This window comes from Chelon labrosus (assembly GCF_963514085.1).
Source record: "Chelon labrosus genome assembly, chromosome: 21".
In the NCBI taxonomy this organism is placed as follows: Eukaryota; Metazoa; Chordata; class Actinopteri; order Mugiliformes; family Mugilidae; genus Chelon; species Chelon labrosus.
This window is the reverse complement of record NC_140354.1, coordinates 18,772,852-18,791,872: the sequence shown is the minus strand read 5'-3', so window position 1 is coordinate 18,791,872 and position 19,021 is coordinate 18,772,852. Positions and strand designations below refer to the sequence as shown.

At 43.4% G+C, this 19,021-nt stretch overlaps 1 protein-coding gene across 2 annotated transcripts in view; it reads left to right on the top strand.

The window, feature by feature from the left end:
* The window catches only part of ddx47 (DEAD (Asp-Glu-Ala-Asp) box polypeptide 47), a 262,281-nt gene extending 243,740 nt beyond the window's left edge, over window positions 1-18,541 (top strand). For both annotated transcript variants that reach the window (XM_084570181.1, XM_084570182.1), the window contains 5 exons: window positions 1,429-1,617; window positions 5,826-5,975; window positions 7,240-7,293; window positions 9,899-9,973; window positions 16,264-18,541. In XM_084570181.1, coding sequence (XP_084426307.1) covers window positions 1,429-1,617; window positions 5,826-5,975; window positions 7,240-7,293; window positions 9,899-9,973; window positions 16,264-16,583 — 788 coding nt within the window. In that variant the 3' untranslated portion in view covers window positions 16,584-18,541. The remainder of the gene's footprint in view (window positions 1-1,428; window positions 1,618-5,825; window positions 5,976-7,239; window positions 7,294-9,898; window positions 9,974-16,263) is intronic.
* The last annotated feature ends 480 nt before the right edge of the window (window positions 18,542-19,021 follow it).

Below are 19,021 nucleotides of genomic sequence, written 5' to 3'. Positions count from 1 at the left end.
TAAGGCAGAATTATGAACCCCCTATAAGAGTGCTACAAGCTACAAGTGAGTGCTGCTTCACGCGTTGCCATGATAAATAAGCAATCAATGCCCGTTCCAAACCCCCGACCAATTGCTTGGGTGATAATGTCACTGGCATGGCTGACCTAATTGTAGATTCTGTGAATCTCTATTGTCATATGCTAGCATTGCAACAATTACTCAGCAGAGGCAATGCTAATGGCAGTAGCTTATTTGTTCATTGTCAGCGTAGATGTTCAATATTACAAAGTCTCTCTCCATTGTTGCTCTGCTAATGGAAGCTAGCTAACAATGCTATTATCCCAGCTTAGCTAGCTTGGTAGACGATGAGTCAACTGGAGTTGCCTTTTTAAACGCTTTTTGGATATACCATGACCTGGATGACTAAGAACCTTCACAGACACAATGTCTTGAGTTATATTTCACTTGTACTCCAGTCAAAACTCATTGTTATTTTAGAGTTTGTAATTTCCTGCTTAATCGTTTAAAACCACTTGGGAGGTATAACTTTCTGTACAATGAAACGTTTCCTTGAATTTTGAGTCATCAGCTTGCCTACTCAAACTGATGGAGGTGCATTTTCAGCAGCTTGTACTTGTTTTATCATAGCTGCCTTGATATCTTTGTTGTTCTAGCACACAAGAGCTAACTTGCTAAGAAAGTAACACAGTGACAATATCATTGTTTATTCTTTATTTAGTGCACCCTTGCATAAAGAGATATGAACTTTGGGATCATTACTAACGGGGCAGAGTAGTTCAGTGGTAACATTAAATCACAGAATACGAGTCTCTCAGATGTGTGGGAGAGCGGAAGAAAGTTTTCCTTCCTGACGTTTCCAGGGTTCAGAGGTTAAATTCACAAGCAGGTGGCCAAGCGATAGAGAGCCACGGACCAGGACTTTCCTTTTTAGAGGCTTCATTATTGCTCGAGCTAAACCAAAGCAGGCCAAGCCACGGCATCTGTTTCAATAATCTGTTGTCTTCATTTGACCAACTTGTACCAGGAAATTGAAACTTTGTGATGGTGTTTTTCAACTGAATGTATTTTCTCAGGATCTCATGCTGGTTTTGCACCACAGCTGTAAATTGGACGGTCTATAAATTTGTTGTACTGATTCCTTGGATGTCAGATAAGGAAACAGCGCTGTGTTATAGCTAGATGATACTGCGTTGGTTTTGTGACAATAAGGGTGGGAAGTTTCTCAAATGACAAGGGACTGCATAACCATACAGGTGACATGAAAATGCAAATATCAACTAAACTAAACAGTTTGTACGTGGTAGTCCCTCATATGATTGAATAAAAGTCAGTATACTGAGCAGCAAACATAGCTGAGCTGCAGACTGTCAAGGTAGGACTTCTTGCATGAGTGTTGAGCATTTCTCTCTCTCTTTTTCTGTCCAGCCTGCCACTGCAACCTACATGCCCGTCGCTGTCGTTTCAACATGGAGCTGTACAAACTGTCAGGCCGAAGGAGTGGTGGGGTTTGTCTCAACTGTCGTCACAACACAGCGGGACGCCACTGTCACTACTGCAAGGAGGGTTACTACAGGGATCTGACCAAGTCCATCTCTCACCGAAGGGCTTGCAAAGGTAACAGGATCTAACAAAGGTTGGGTGCTTTAACCTCCGTCATGACACCAAAAATTCCAGGTAGAAGTCCAACAAAACATACTGTATAAGCACACTTGGGGTATTGCTCAGGTATGACAGGAATTCATTGCAAAAGTTTAGAGAAGAGCACCCGACTGTCTTGGTGCAAGGGAACTGACCCGTGCAACTTGCAGCCTAGCTGAGCTCCTCCTTGTGAATCCCTGACAAGACAAACATAGCAAACATAACAGAGGTGCGAGCTGATCCGCTGAACAGAGCAGTGGAAACAACTCGCTAATCGTCGCTCGCTTCTATTCATGCCTGCGACGCACGTACACATGTGCATGCGCTGAAGAAACAACAACACATACACAGGTGCGAGCACCTACTTCAGGTTTGGAGACAAAGCTGCCGAGGATTACGGCAAAAGCTGAGCTCCTTCTGTCTCGCTGTACCTTGGGGAGTAAAGACAGACCCCATGGCAAACAAACTACTGTCACTCAGTTGCTCACTCTTAAAAAAAAAAATCTCACCGTTGTACATGCTCGTACACGAGGTATGTGCAGTAAAAGAGTCTTCCATGTCTTTGTTTTTATAATCAGTACAACAAAATTCCACTGATTTCTTATAAGAGGAGATGTTTGAGGAATATTTCTGGAGTGAAAAATGGCTGCCATTGTGCATTAACACTCCAATTTCACTTCCACTCCAATAACACATACTAAGACAAATAAATTACTTTGGGCAGATGCAGATCTTGTGGTGTAAAACCACATCCACAACTGAGCTGTCATTGGCGGGTGACAGGGTTTCGGGATGCCTATCCTCCGGTGCCCCTATCCACAGTACACCACTGACTTTTTAAACACAGGAAGAGCAACATGATATTTCCTACTGCATGCGGCAACAGCCAACCCCTCTTAATCCACTCTGACGTCTTCCACTCACATGAAACGAAGGCTAAGGCACGAAGGCCTACCAATGCGTTTCCAGAGGTGTTTTATATCAGAGGCAGTCGGAGATCTCTCTCAAACAGAGGATTGATTTATGGTTTGTTGCTGAACACGAGCTTGATAGATCATCTGCACTTAAAGCTTAAAACTTGACAGATGGTTCTTCGCAGCGCTGTTTCACCCTGCCAGCCTAAACATTTTCACAAGCTATATTTGGGCAGTAGCTCAGTTCCGGGGGATTGGGGCAAAGACCAGGTCAGTTTGACAGAGGTTCTCACTTCCCTAATGGTGTAGCAACATCCATACATCTCTCCAAAGCCTTTCCAAACAGCTGTTCCAGTATCCTGAATGCTTAAAGCACTGCTCATTGCTCTGGGATCAAACCCAAACAGCCTGATTGCTGCCTCTCTCCTCTGGTGACAAAAACATTGTGATGTGACATCAGTTAAAAACTGCTATATTTATTGTTCAAATCAGCCAACCATCCCACTTTGCTGTTGTTGGACAGGAAACACTGCACTGCGCCAACACAGCCAGGAGGAAGTCTGCTTTCATTCCCCATTCCTTAGCCCCCCCACCCCCACCACCCACCACCCGACATCTCAACAAAATGTCCTCTGAAGTATTTGCTTAATAGTTGGGGGTTTATTGAAAAAAATGGCTCTTCTGCTCTATACAGTGCCTATGTCTCCAGTGGCAATGTGGAATGCCTCATGCTTTATTTCCCAGATTAACAACTTCACCCCTCATCAAGCGCAGTGTAAACATGGCTCTTGGAGAACCTCGCCCCCCACTCCTAACTGTTTGCTTTTTTCTCCAATCCTCTCGTACGTTTGGCAGTGTAAGCCTTTAACTAGGCACTAGACGTCCACAGAGGTGAGGCTTGTACACTATACTCCCCAAACTCCTGAGCAACCATTCAGCTGAACAACCCCACCACCCACCACCCTCCACCCTATATACACCCGTGCTGCTGGTTGAAATGAATTAACGTTTCAAATTTGTGAAGCTGAGTTGAACTCAAGATCGCATTGGTTGGAAATATAGTCAGTCGACTTGCCGCAGGAGCCTCACCCTTTCATTAAACCTTTGCATGATGATATGAGCTTCTTAGCTTCATTAACTGTGAGCCTTGATTGCTTCTAGACACTGACAGATGCCTAGTGGTTCTGTTCTCACTACTTACTGCTGATGTTACTGCTTGAACTCCAGGAAATCTGTGCATAACTTCACCACGTCATTTTGAAATCGGCCTACATATAGCATTGCCGCTGAAACATTTCCATACATTGAGTATGCACTATGCTAAGCTAACCCAACTAGCTCCTCACTTTTAGAAATCCAACAGCTTAGCCACGATAATTGCATTTCTTGTCTGAAACTGCAAACCAAAGCATAAAGAATTACACGTAGCTAACATTGCGTGTGTCATTTTTGACTTTGCTACTAGCAGCATGCTAAGCTAACACAACTAACTGCTCACTTTTAGAAAGACAAGGTTTATCTACCTATAGCTGGCAGCGAATTAGCTTAGCTTTACAAAAAGACAAGGAACAGTGGGAAACAGCTAGCCTAGTACTGCTAAGCTAGCAAAACTAGCTGCTCACTCTTAGAAAGTCTGGCTTTCCAAGAGTGAGCTCTCTCTTCTGCTAATTTGGTTCAACATGTCAGTGAAAAAATTAGGCATGTTTGAGGAGTTTACTTTCTGTTGAGGTACTTTACACTGTTAACAATTTTAAGATAATAAAGCATCCATTACAGGACTTACTATTGTTAGCTATCGCTATTAAAAGCTGGCTAGCATACAAGAACAAGCTAGTATTATGTACACCGACTGATGTAGTTTAACCTATATTTTAACTAGGGAAATTTTGATCATTAAAGACTGCTCAGACTCTGAAATTTACAACAGTGTTATTCTTTAAAATTACAATCCTTATCAAGATATATGAAGCAAGACCCTGTTGACAAAGGATTTGTTCCAAGCCCCGATTTTAATTAGCGTCATTAGAAAAGTCAATGGGATTTTAAATGAGGCTTTATTACTCCTGGAACAGTTTCGCTCGTCTGACGGTGGTATCAATCTTCTAACAGATAGATTTGTATTATATGCGTTGAACTTTATTGTTCTGGTTGAAATATTGCCCGCAGTATAAACGTGTTCAAGCAGACAGTTCATATTATCTATATATACATACATGTAGTAAAAGAAAACTGTGGTGGTTGAAATGTTTAGACTGAAACCAAACATCTCTCCATGTTATTGTTAACTTTTTATTGTAAGCTGCGTCATGTGATGATTATTTTATTTTGTTTATTTTCCATTAAACAGCCCTCCATCATATTTATGCACAGAACATACCCGTGGCAATGAATCCCTAAAAATGTCACCATTAGGTTTTATTTCTACAGATATATCTGGCAGAAGCTTTTATAGTGACAAAAACAAAGTTCTTAAAGACAGATTTAATAAGCATCTCAGTATGTTCATAAAGCTCCATAAATTCCGCCTAAAAGCAACACCGCCGTCCACTGGACCACTTCAAGCAAATTTCGAATGACTCTGCTGGTACATATAACACATGCAGCACTAATAGGGACGCTGGGCTTCCACTTCAAACACAGGCTTTATGGTAAACGTTTGGCACACTCACACAGAACAAATTTCTCGCATTTAACGTACGATTCTCCTAACTAACAGCTAAAACAGACTTTGAACTGCGTTCCACTCATCCGTTAATAGAAAACATTATTCAGGCGGTATGTGCAAGGAAGTCTTTGCCAAACAGCCCTACATTGGAAACTCAATCTAAAGAGCACACAGCCTGCTCACAAAACCCATCCGTTACACACACATACATGTTGTGCTGTACGTACACGTTGCGGTAAAAGTTAAATCCTGTAATTAATCAAGTTATTTACTCTTCTGTAAGCCTTCCAGAGCAGACCTAATGAAGAATCTTATGGTCAGAATGGGTGGAGGGAAAGAGTGTAATTTGATTGAGGTTTTTTACTGGTGCAAGGCCCAGTTCCCCATCTGTGATGGTCTGGAAGGCAAACATGGCATGCTCTAAAGTGAATGATTTCAGACAAGTGTGAAGGTTTTTTATCCTATGGAATATGTAGAGTCGTCAGAGGACGGGCCACAGACACACTGCGGTCATTTCTAAGCCGACATTTGTTTATGATGGTTTTCATTTTTCTAACCATAAGTCGTTTTTTTTTTACACATGCACATGTCCTTTTCCTTCCTAGCTTGTGATTGCCATCCGGTTGGAGCAGCAGGGAAGACATGCAACCAGACAACAGGGCAATGCCCCTGCAAGGACGGAGTGACCGGGATCACCTGCAACCGCTGTGCTAAGGGTTACCAGCAGAGCCGCTCTCCCATTGCGCCCTGCATCAGTAAGGACTGCTTTCACCACCTTCCCACTCAATGGATAATCCACACAGATGTATTTTTTATTCCGTTGTGATGATTCCAATTGGATGAACTGATTTCATCCAGATTTGGCCATTTTAAAAGTTGAAGAGAGCAGCAAACATTAGGACAGGATCTGAGCAGGCTCCAGCAACCAGCCTGTGGAGCTGGCAGGGAAGCAAAAGTTACGGATGTAACCAATGTTCTCTGGCGGTCACAAAGAATAATATAAACTCCAGGAAGCATCCAAAAAGATTTTTGATGCTCCAAATAAATAAAAAGAACAGAATTCAGTGGAAGGTTTCCTCTGTAAAAAAAAGACTGTACTTCCTACAAATTCTGGGAAAAACAAAGCTAATTCTGTCTCAAGGTACCTCACGGACAAGACCTGAAAAGGACAGAACATATTTGTTATACGTGAATCCATGGCTCAGACTCATCTTGGGTTATTTTTAAACCCCTGTTCCAATACTTTGGATAGATATTTGGCCGTTTAAACCCGAGTCTGGATAAACAGACCATTACAGCTCGACTAACATGGCCTTGTTTGCCTTCGACGCTGTTAACGGCCAGTCCCACTATAAATCCCCAGAATGCGTCCAAGGGAATGATGGCTGATATGTTTATTGGCTGTATCTACCGCCGGCAGATTCCAGGCCCTCGGCAATAAACGCCTCGCAGAAGCAGAGATGGGTCACTGGTAGCTGCTTTAGCTGTAGCATCAGGTAGCTGGCGTGAACAGATAAGATGATAGCGAAGCCTGGGAGGACGTGTGCGCACCAACAATCGTCCACTATGGATACCAGGGCTGACATTTCCGATAAAGCCGCGTGTAAAAATTGAGGTCTCTGGACTAAGAATCAGGGCGATAATCTTTGGCCAGAAACCACACAGATAATTCAAACCTGCAAACCTGCTGGAACAAGATTTCTTTAATTTAGTTTGGAAGGTAATAAATGTGGTGTAATGTTTGGAATGCATTTGCTTTCTCGTATACATTTTGAGATAATGTCTTTTGGTTTTTAATGGTGTGATATTAAATTTTTTGTGATATCCAACTCCCTGCCAGCTCTGCACTTAACGAGACCAGCGTCCTTGGCTCGCTCTATCGACAACCTACAAATTAGTATTTTTCACAATGCCCAAGGGTGAAATTCTGCTTTTCGAAGAGGAAATTGAGACCGTATATTTCCTCATAGATGTTTCTTTTCATTCAGTGTTGAATAAATATTCCTCTCTTTGTCACAGAGATTCCAGTTGCATCTCCCACGGCAACTTACAGTAGCTACAACGAGCCGTCAGGTGAGTAACAAGGCAACACCAGACATCTCGGAAATTTTCTAAAGCTGACACAAAGGCGACGGGACTTGTTTGAGTTTTCTTGAACAGGTTTCATCCAAGTAGCTCCTTCACATTAACTTTGGTAGTGTCCTATTTTTTCACCATTAGTGATTTTCAGACAACGTGAGTTAAGGTTAGGGTTAAGGGGTTACCCTAACCCTAGGGTTAAGGGGTTACCCTAACCCTAGGGCCAGTGCTCCCTGTGGCCCCTAACCCTAGGGTTAAATGGTAACCTTAACCCTAAGCCATCAACAGCCAGGGAAGTCTCCAGTCTCAAAGTGTGAATGGGACTAAAACACTTTGGGGAAATAAGTTGCCTTTGTTTTAGCTCTTGTTTTTTGGTATACCATGATCCGGACAACGACAATCTTTCCTTTTTCTTCGGGTTGAAGTTTGAATTTCTTTGAGGCTGTTTTCTTGCCACTTTGCAATTTAGTAGTGTCACCCTTTAATTTTTATTTCTGTCCGTCATTGCGGGTGATTTTTTATGCTTTTATTAATCGTCGTGCAACCCGAACTAAACCAACTGTTCCGTCATGCGTGTAATTATAAGTGCACTTCGAGCACATGCATGTTTTTCCACCCTCCCCCTCCCCCTCCCCCGACTAAACACACGTCAGTGAGGTCAGACTGTCGCTGATGTAAACTCCAGATATTTTTGCCAGTGCTCCCTGTGGCCTCGTTGCCTGTATTCCCAGCCTGCCCGGCAGCCTCCCCAGGGTTTCGGCCCTAATCTGATTACATGCTTCATTTGCACCAGTTTGTATTTCAATCAAGGCTGCCTGTGCCGGCAGTGAAGCCCAGGCTGACGCTATTGTTCATGAGCTCTGACAAGAGTTTCCATGTCGGACCGCTGACATTAGATGAACGCCACACCATCATTTACCTGTATGTTTAATCTGCAGTCGTTTCTGTGTCTGTGCCAGGGTGACTTACATTAAACGTATTGACAAGAAACTATTTCCAAACCTTTTCCCTCAAATATTTAGCATATTAAATAGTTTTCACCACGGTCCAGGTTTGTTTGAATAGCCTGAGTCACCTCTAATCATCGATCAGCGTCTGACGAGAGTGGCGCCACTGACTTCATTGAGCTTTGCAGCGAGTCCCGCTTCCTGCTGTAGTGACTGCCGAGGCTGTGTGGAGTTTGGATTCCTGTCAGCAACTCCAAACAGACACCACCCTCCAAATTAGGAGCAGCGTGGTCCCCGGGGACCCCGCAGAAAGAACGTGGCAGCGCCGCAGAGACACACAAAGGGGGCGTTTGTCCTCACAGCGGGAGATTGGACCTTAATGAGAGCCGTGGGTTTGATGGCCCACTGCGCCGATTGCGCTAGGGGGCTAATGGGCAACGTCGGCTATCAAAGAGAGGTATGATGAAGGCCCCCAGGGGCCAGCAGTAGATAAAGAGCCCCCTCCCTTCCCCCCGCCCTCGCCACTTCATTTACATGGAAATCAGGCATGCTCGATATGGACTCGTCAAATTCATTTACTTTGGGATTTCCTCTTTTCTTGTTTTTTTTTGTTTTTTTTCCCGCCACCGCAGAAAGCAGCCAGGCATTCCACCAGAAATGCTTTCTCTACATACATGAATTCGATCCTCATCCCACATCCCAAACCGCTTTTTTTTTTTTTTTTTTGGAGAGGGAGGAGAGGGGCGTTTTTTTCTTTCTCCATCATTACCCAGGCAACCTCATTCACACAGAGCATAATGGGGAAGAAAGGGGAAGACTGGACAGAGGGCTGGAAGAAATAATGAAGTTTGTCCATATTCAGGCAAGCTGAAAGGTCCCCTCTCTCTCTCAACTGCCCCCTCCTTTCTCTTCAGACTGCCCAGCCCAGCTTTCCCACCCCCCCAAAGAAAAAAGCACAAGGCTTATTGCTCTGGGAGAGGCAGAGTGGGAGCGGGGAGGTGGGGGGGGTGGGTGGCTGGTGGGGGGCTACACTAGGTGATGGTCTGGTTCCAATTTGTGTCAGTCAGTGGAAAGTGGAAGGAACAAATGATTTCAATTTTCAGTTTGGCCTCCGGTTCCACCATCAGTTTCCTCATTACAAAAGGTACCTGGCAAAGTGACAGCGGGACACTCCGGCCATCGATAAAGTCCTTCGGCACACCAACCCTGGTTCACGTTCAGTGGCGTAAAAGGGATGCTGCTGAGACATTAATCATAACTATGAGCTTCTCTTCTCTTTGGTATGTCTTGGTGGCTAATTTCCCCCCCACCGTGACCTTCTTTTGTGCAGGGGTGACCTCGGTAGCGCCTTTGCAGCTCACACAATGCATGCCAGGACACTGACGAGGGAACGGGCTGGAATGGGAAACACGGGGAGGCGTATAGTAGGAGTGTGTTGACAGACACAGGAGGATCTGTGTAAGCTTTAATCTGTTTCACAGTGGCACTTTAAAGGCATCTTTTAAGACCCCGGGGGCAACAAACAGTGCAACATAAGGGAGCACATGTAAAGTCCATCCAGCTGGACCCCTGCCTGATGACACTGAAACATCTTCTTCTTGTTTTTGGGAGTCATTTTTACACTTACAAACTTTCTCTCTTCTCATTTTCAGATTGTGAATCTCACTGTAAAGCATCCAAGGGGAAAATGAAGATCACCATGAAGAAGTACTGCAAAAAAGACTACGGTGAGTGAGTCCAATACAGCGGTTATGTTTGCTGCCAGATGTCGGCCAGCAGTCACGAGGTCGAATGTCTCAATTAATCAGACCCCGGGCTCGGCCAGTCCACGCCCCCTATCAGATCTTCATTTTTCACTTGTGGCTCACTTAAACAGCCGCAGGTCGTGTCCACTAATACAGATAAATCCGAAACCATCTCTCTGATGTGGGTCAACATGCGCACTAAGCCGACATTTCCTACCCCTAAGAAAGCAAAACCAGGGTTTCCAAAATGTTCTCCTGAGTGGATCATTTTCCAAGTGTGGGCAGGGAAGATTGAGCTTTTCAAGATGTGGGAGTGTCAGCCAACATCCCGTCACTTCTAATTGCTCATCTAATATGCTGATGCAGCTGATCTGATCGCATCACACAGCGTTTTCACACCCACTTCTTTCTCTTCTCTTTTCAAGGTCTTAAAGCTAATTTAGAGAAATTATGAGTCATCAGAAAGTGTTTACGACTGATCAGATCACTAGCTTAATGCTGTTTGTGCAGTTGAACTACTGAATAGAACTATGGAAAGCTCCATTCCTTACCAGATATGTTTGTTAAAGAACGTGGTTGTTCCTGAATTCCTGAATGCCAAGTGTGGCTAAAACTTTCTAAACAGCATTAATGCTTGTATAAATGAAACAGAGTTAGAAGAGAACATTAATAACACTCTCATTTCTGTGCAAGAAATATGTAGCTGAAACCAGCAGCTGGTTGAATTAGCTTAACACGTTTTTTTTGGGAGTAGCCAGAGTGGCTCTGGTAACCAAAAGTGCAGCTCATCAGAAATTTTGAAACTCAGCAGCACATTATGCCTCACAGAAATTTTCATTGAGGGGTCATACGTAGGACCATAACCCGGTGAGAAGTGACTTGATTGAAAACAACAGCAGAGAATTGGAGCTATAGTGCACCACATGTCTGGCAAGGGTATATCTTGTAGGATAAATCTGTTGTCTGTGGTAACATTACCACATTTGTGCATAATTAGCAACGTGTTTTAAGTCAGTTAGCAAGGATTGATTTGCTAGAGCTGAAGAAGGACGCAGTCGTAGTGACGGAAACTAAGTAGGCAACACCAACTAGGCAGTGGAAAAATGATAGTTACTCATGTAACCAAGGTTCTCTGAAATACAACTTCAGAGAAAAGCGATAGTTACACATGTAACCAAGGTTCTCTGAAATACAACTTCAGAGAAAAGCGATAGTTACACATGTAACCAAGGTTCTCTGAAATAAAACTTCAGAGAGAAACGATAGTTACACATGTAACCAAGGTTCTCTGAAGTAAAACTTCAGAGAGAAATGATAGTTACACATGTAACCGAGGTTCTCTGAAATATAATGTCAGAGAAAAGCGATAGTTACACATGTAACTGAATTTCACTGAAATATAACTTCAGAGAGAAACGATAGTTACACATGTAACCAACATTCACTGAATTAAAACTTATTAGAAACTATTTTGATGAAAAAGAAAGAAAAAAAAATGCTTTGTTCAGAGGAAGTAGTCTGCAGGTTAAAAACTTTACACATACCTTATACATACAAATGAACAGTGTTTGTGTAATTGAGACTGAAGTGACAGACGGCAGCTTTCAAACTAGACATATACATGAGCAATGATTCTTTATGCAGGGGCAGGTATGTGGATTACCATAGGACTGGCTAGGTGTTACGCCCGTGATTCCAGTTTTTATGCTAGCATTAGCTAACTGACTGTTTTGGTAACTTTAAACTGGTGCGGCAATTGATACTAAACAGCCACCTAAAGGTCATGTTCAGGCTTAACCTGAGCTGAAAGAGCTATAATGTACAAATGCAAGTAGAATTTAGGCCTACATCTAGGGATCGTGAACTCTTAAAGATGCTTCACCTATGTATTTTACTTGCACAGCATAGACCTCTGACTTTCTGACCAGTCAGAAGAGAGTCACAACACAGATTTTTTGAATAATGTTGAAATTATGATAGATTTGAACCCCACCCCCCAAGAGCCTTGTTGTGGATGCTCTGCCCAGTACATGCAGCCTAAAGCAAAACTTTAATAGCGAATCCCAAACTGATAAGAGTAGCCAAAAAACACAGACATTATGTCGTCAGTGGATCCACAGAACACGAGAGGCAGAAGAAACACGTCTAATAAGGGAGATAAATGAAATGTTGAAACTTCGGTACCAACTCGGAACAAGAAAGAAATTTGAGGTTTTGATGATTAATGACGCGATTCCATTGTCCGCCAAACAAAGAGCACAATCACTGGAAAATACACGGGGGAAAAAAAATCTAATAAAAAATTATATGTTTATTTTTATTTACATTCATCCAAATGGTAAATGATCTCCTCATTTTGGATTTTCTACATTATTGATCAGCGCGACATAATCAGCGGATCCACATCTGTAAACCATAGACAATGAAATACATTTTTCTTTCTTTAAAGAGTTTTGATTCGGGTTTCACCGGGAACCTTTCAGCTTCGCTCATTCTGATCTGTTTCAGAGCTGATTAAGTTGTCTCTCATTTAAAAAGCTCATCGGTAAAACTTAAACTTTTCTGACAGAGAAGCAGCGCTGAGCACTTTAAACGGCATCCAGCTGAAAATGGGCCATATGTATTTTATTCCCACTTACAGTTTAGTAGACAATAATTCAGGCCATTTGTAGCATTTTGCTACGAAGCCAAACACAGCCGTTATTCATATTTCCATTGACTTAAATCTTAATCATCAGAGTTGAGACGAGGCCAGCCACTATAAATCAGTCAGGCTGATTTGAGAGAAGCGAGCGGTTCCTGTTGCTTTCCTCTGAAGTTCCCCTAAAACCTCTGGAAGCAGATGATCCTGCGCTGAGGCAGCATGGCAGACACCGTCGCTTAGCATGCCCGTGGTCTAATTCATTTCTCAGGCCTGTCGTCGGGCCTTTGTGGAGCGTCAGAGCCTCTGTTCTCTGGAGGGGCCACAACCCCCATGTGTGAGTGGTGATGCAGGCCCCCGGGGGTCACGGGAAGGGGCCCTCTGTTTAAACACAGTTGTGCGCTCTGCCGGCACGGCGCATTCCTCAGGGCGCAAACAGGTGGTAAATTAAGCAGACGGTGACGGATTGCCACCCCATGAGAAAAAGAAATATGTTTTGTTTATTCAATTTTTGTTTTTCATCACCGGCGTAGCTACGGAGACGGCGGACACAAAGGGATTATATCCTCGCCTGACACCCTCCTCTGCACACGTACCCTCCCTCTCCCTGTCGCGACGATGACAATGAATCAAAGCGCCGCGTGTTTGCCGACGCTCCGGGATGGTGCTCAAAGCCGGGGCCTCCCCGCCTCCGCGGCCACCTCTCTGCGCTCACCCAAGGGTAGCAGGTCCCCGATCATTCACTCGGATGATAACCGGAGGGGACGGGGGGCCTCTGCTCGGTAATTAAGCGAGCTCTAATTTCATTAGCCTTTGCCTGTTGGTGGCATGATGTGTCAAGTCGCAGCACACCCGAAGAAGATAAACCCAGCTGGAAGTTTGGCGGGTGAGGGAGGCTCGGTTGGCGTCCATTGTGCGAGGATCGTCTCACACTTCCTCTCACAGTCGGTCTCACCAAACAGTGTGCACCATTTTGTAATAGATTGCTTGACCTCGTGCTCCCGTTCTCTCTCCGGTGTCTATTTAGCTCAAACCAAGTGGCAGAAGGTGTGTGCGGTATTTGTGTGTGTTTAAATACGCCGCATAGACTGAAAACATACTTGAGGGAGAATGAAAGAGGGCCAGACACTGACAGAAAGGCCGAGCCGGGACGCCGTAACCGAGTACTCCGGCCTCGGGGAGCTCGGGGGAGGAGAGCGCCGTCTCCACCGGATTCTCACGCTGCGGAGTTGGACGGGGCTCTGGGAGCAGAACCCCGGACAGCTCATGAGGTCGGAAACACATCCCGATTCTCCTGGAACTTTTTCTGTGGCTGTGAAGACAAATAGTGGCCCCTCCTTCCTCCCCCTCCTCACGCACCCTTTATGTGTCTGGATGAAGGAGAGGGCTGCGATGAATGGCGGGGCTGTGAGAGCTCGCTCTACTCAGCCCAACAAACCTTCTTTCTTCTGAAATTGTGTGCAATTTGCTCACACCATGCATTGACACACATACTTAAACACCCCACTCCTCCAGTTCTCATTCTTGGCAGTGATAGGGGACGGCCGATGAACACCGAAAGTGATCACGTTAAGCCGCAAAGGCAAAGAAAAGGCTAACTAGTTTCAGAATAATTATAAAAAATACAGTTTTATTACAGAAGATAGGGCCAGAGTGTTTCCCATCATGTGATCCAGTCTTCTCCAGAACGAGCCGATTCTCACACCCCTGCATACACTTAACTGGTAATGGTGCATTCCTAGCTAAACCCACGGGATAAAGCACTTCACTTCAAGCACAGATTAGCTCAGAAGCCGTTGTGATGTTTGCTGCTCCTTGTTGCAATCACGGCAATGAGGTAATAGCCGCTCGGTTGGAGCACGGAGAATCCACGCAGGGGGGAGCTCCTCGCGAAGGAATCTTTACCCATTTCCTGGTATGAAAATATCTGTCCCAATAGTTACCAGGTCCAGCTCGATTTAGCCTCGAGGTCCTCGGCGTTCAGATGTTCAGACGTTCGGCTTCACACCTGACAGGACAATTGGAAGGAATTAGTTTCAGAAGTTGTATTGGTTGCAGATGTGGCGTATTTTTTTCCATAAAAGCTGATTCGTATATGCTCTTGGATGTCTTCCGTTGGAGACCATTGTGTTTGCACAGGGACACGGGAAGTGCTATGGAAACTGCTTCTGTAAAAGGGAGTATGCGAGGGAAAGGTCATAGGTGAAGACAGGGGCCAGTAACATGCAGCAGACGGTTTTATTGGATCTTTTATACAATGTTGTATGAATGTTTTTAAGAAGGTTGTCAGTGAAATCTCAACTTTTCCTTCTGATGGAGTTCCCATGGATCAACGATCCTTCATCCAACATGTTCATTTGACACTATTTGTTATAAAAAAGTAGACAATACATTTTTATACCATTGATCTGGTGGCTATTAGGATTCATGAAGAACAGTTTTGAAGCTCAGTGTCGTAGCCCAAGGAGTCGCCATCTTGGAAGAACCTGACTCCACTCCTGGATAATTCAAAAATGGTCAAAGTGGAAAAAAAAGGGTAGCAACTTCTGAAACCTTCTGCCACTCAAACCAGCCAAGCCATAAATTTGCCATAACTGTACGCCTTGGTACAAATGGGTGAGTCCAAAACTGTTTCTGTAAAAGGGAGTACGCTAGGAAAAAGGTCAGTGACATGAAGCGAACGGTTTTATTGGACCTTTTATACAATGTTTTTAAGAAGACAAAGGATGTCAGGCAATTCCCAACTTTTTCTTCTGAAGGGGTTCCCACGGATCAAGGATCCTTCGTCTAACATGTTCATTTGACACTATTTGTTATAAAAAAGTAGACAATACGTTTTTATACCAGTGATCTGCCGGCTTTTAAGATTCATGAAGAACAGTTTTGAAGCGCAGTGTCATGGCCCAAGGAGTCGTCATCTTGGAAGGGCCTGACTCCACCTAACTCCTGGATAATTCAAAAGTGGTCAATGAAGTTTTAGGCAAAAAGGGGTAGCAACTTCTGAAACCTTCTGCCACTCAAACCAGTCATGCCATAAATTTGCCATAACTGTACGCCTTGGTACAAATGGATGAGTCCAAAACTGTTTCTGTAAAAGGGAGTATGCTAGGAAAAAGGTCATAGGTGAAGACAGGGGCCAGTAATAGGCAGCAGATGGGTATATTGGATCTTTTCTACAATGGCGTATCAATGTTTTTAAGAAGGTTGTCAGGCAATCCCCAACTTTTTCTTCCGAAGGGGTTCCCACAGATTAAGGATCCTTCGTCCAAATTATCTGCCGGCTGTTAGCGTTGACTGTTTGGGATTCATGAAGAGTGGTTTTGTGATGGCCCTGGGTGTTGCCGTCTTGGCAGCACCTGACTCCACCTACGTCTGGGCATTTTAACATGGAGGCCTATGAGGATTGACTGGTGCCAGCCCCAAGTGGACATTTGAGGAGTCTTTGGCACTTCCGCTTTGGTTTTAGCTTTCTGCAGTGGAGTTTGCAGCTTTTTTAGGTGGAATTCTCTGCTCACAAGCTAATGTACGCATTTGCAACATATCGTGTTACAACTAGCAAGAAATCAGCATTATATGTTGTTAGTCGCTGCTTCCTGTACCTCATTTAACCTCTTCTGTTTCCTTTTCCCAGCTGTCCAAGTGCATGTGCTAAAGGGAGACAAGACGGGCGAGTGGTGGAAGTTCACCGTCAACATCATTTCCGTCTACAAGCAAGGCGAGCACCGCATCCGACGCGGGGACCAGCTGCTGTGGGTCCGCGCCAAGGACGTGGCCTGTAGATGCCCCAAGATCAAGCCCGGGAGGAAATACCTGCTCCTGGGCACCGACGACGACTCCCCCGGGCAGAGCGGCGTCGTCGCCGACAAGGGAAGCCTGCTCATCCCTTGGAAGGACCTGTGGGGCCGCCGGCTGAGGAAGTTCCAACAGCGTGACAAGAGGGGAAAGTGCTAAAAGTGGTTGGAGAGATAGAGAGATGGAGGAGGAGGAGGAGGAGTAAGAGGCGTAAACAGAATGACACCTCCACTGGGATGAAATCGAGGAAGAGGAAAAGGATGGATGAAAAAAAAAATAAACTGGAAGAATTAAAAATAGAGAGACACAGGTGATAAGTAGGGGGAATGGGGGGAGGGAAGGACTGAGTGCTGCTGCTCTAACCAGAGCGAAGAGATTAGTGTTCTTTTAGGAACTTTTGTGAAGGAGCTCATTCCAGATTTTTTCTGTTCGTCTTTCAAGGTGTTTTGTCGTATAATTGCAGAGTTTGCACCTAATGTTACAGATACGTCTCAGCCTGACTATTTTACCCACAATGCCGCTGTCTATTAAAGTCCCCCGTTGTGCATTTACCCTTTTGTGTCTTCAGAGGATCTATTCCCATTGTGCTGTGAAAATCATTGCCAAGTGAGGAGTTATGGCGTGGCCCGATAAGTCGCCGAAAACGTTGGAGAATCTTTTGCAACAGCTAAAAAAAATTCCCCCCGCTCATACGTGCACGTTACCTCAGTGAAAACAACTTATTGTTGTGGGAACAAAACGCCACGACGCTCCTCTCCTCATCCTGCACAATGCTCTCGTTACGTTCAAGCCTTTGCTTCGTGCTTCTAGATGTATCGACGCCACGTTGTGGTTGTGACCTCTGCAATATAAAGTAACCATACGTGCATACATAGACGTTATGTTTAGTAGATGATGCCGTAGACATAGAGTAGACTTGTCAACCATGCACTTATTTTTACTAGAAGTGTTAGAGCATATGAGATATGTTCATTTTTCTTTCTTTTTTTTTTTTTCTTTTTTTAGAGTGGCATCCAAAAACAAAAATAAATATCCCATATTGTACCATTTAAAGCAAAAAAAAAAAAGCTGTAAAGCTCACTGATGCCTGTATGGACTGATGTTTCTGACTTTAACAACAATGTTCAGAAAAGGTAGGTTGTTTTTTTTTGTCTAATAAAAGGACTAAATGTAAGTTCCCAGACATTTGCATTTGCAAGTGACCTATCAAGCGAAACCTCATACTGCATGCTCACTATTTACTGAAGCCGACTGGCTAATTGTGAATTATTATACAGTATTCAGTGTTGTGGTAAAATAACCTGTGGAGTGATAAATATCACAGATGTTTAATGTGCGTCCGGCGCACCGTGTCAAACGTTCGTCAACCTCAAAGCCACTTTCGGAGGACTGGAAGACTTGGTACTCGACAAGAAAAAAAATTAAAATAAAAAAAGGCATGACGGATTGTCTACGTGTTCTATAGCTGTATAATATTACTGTTTTTTGTTATTTTCTTTTGTTACTGTTGTTAAAATATTAACTAGATTTATCTCCATGTGAACTTAACCAGAGTTTTTAAATACTTAATAAATGGAAAGACAAATAAATGAATGTCAAGACGAATTTCTCACATTTACCTGAGTTATACATAAAAGTACATAAAATACACACCTAAATACAGGAGTACACGTCAGTACTCTGTGCATCATACTGTATTTTTCTGACGTGCTAATAAATTCTCTGCCAACTTGATTCTTTCGACACATTTCGACTGCAGAAAAGGTACCCGACTTTTGTTCTCCACAAGTATCGTATCTCAGTAATTATCTGCTCATGTTTATACACTCGGCTTGTAAATGTTGTTTAGCGGTGTCCACTACAAATGGTTGTGTAATGTCTTGTAATACTAATATATTATGTTTATCACAAATGAATATATTTAATGACACATGAAACAGTTCTGTGGTGTTTTACTGTTGATCTTTTGTTTTCTTTCTTTTTTTTTTTTTTTACTTTTGCATATTTGGATTGTAGACGGCTGTAATGACAAGTGTTGGTAAGTGTTTGGCTATTGAGCAGCCGGATAGAAGTGAAAATTAATTAATTTGAAATAAAGCTGTGTGAAAATGCAACGTGAGGACGATCCCAGCTCAAATCACATTTTTAAGTCATTATTTCCTCCTTTGTGATCAAAATGCTTTCTGCTTTTCATGTAGCACCAAAACGGGATGCAGATATTTGAACGCACCCACTCCAAAAATATTTAATATGAGCTCAGTTTTAATTGTTAGCTTCTTTACAGGTACATCAAATATTATGTTAGATCCACTCCTAATAATAACCTACAAAAAAGGCTGCAAAAACAGAAAGTTGTACAAGATTTTATTACACTTTGGATATATTCTATGGATGCCCATTAGTGCCAACGTATATATAAAAAAAAACTCCAAATTTTGCATTGAAAGACAAAGAGAAATTTTGTTTGTAACGCCTAATTTTTTAAACAGTGGCTCTTGTTCTCTTACATATACTGCTTTATGTGTAATTATTTACCACTGATTTATGTGGACCCGCTAAAAACAAAAATACTTTAAAACAAGTTCAGCTTTAATTGT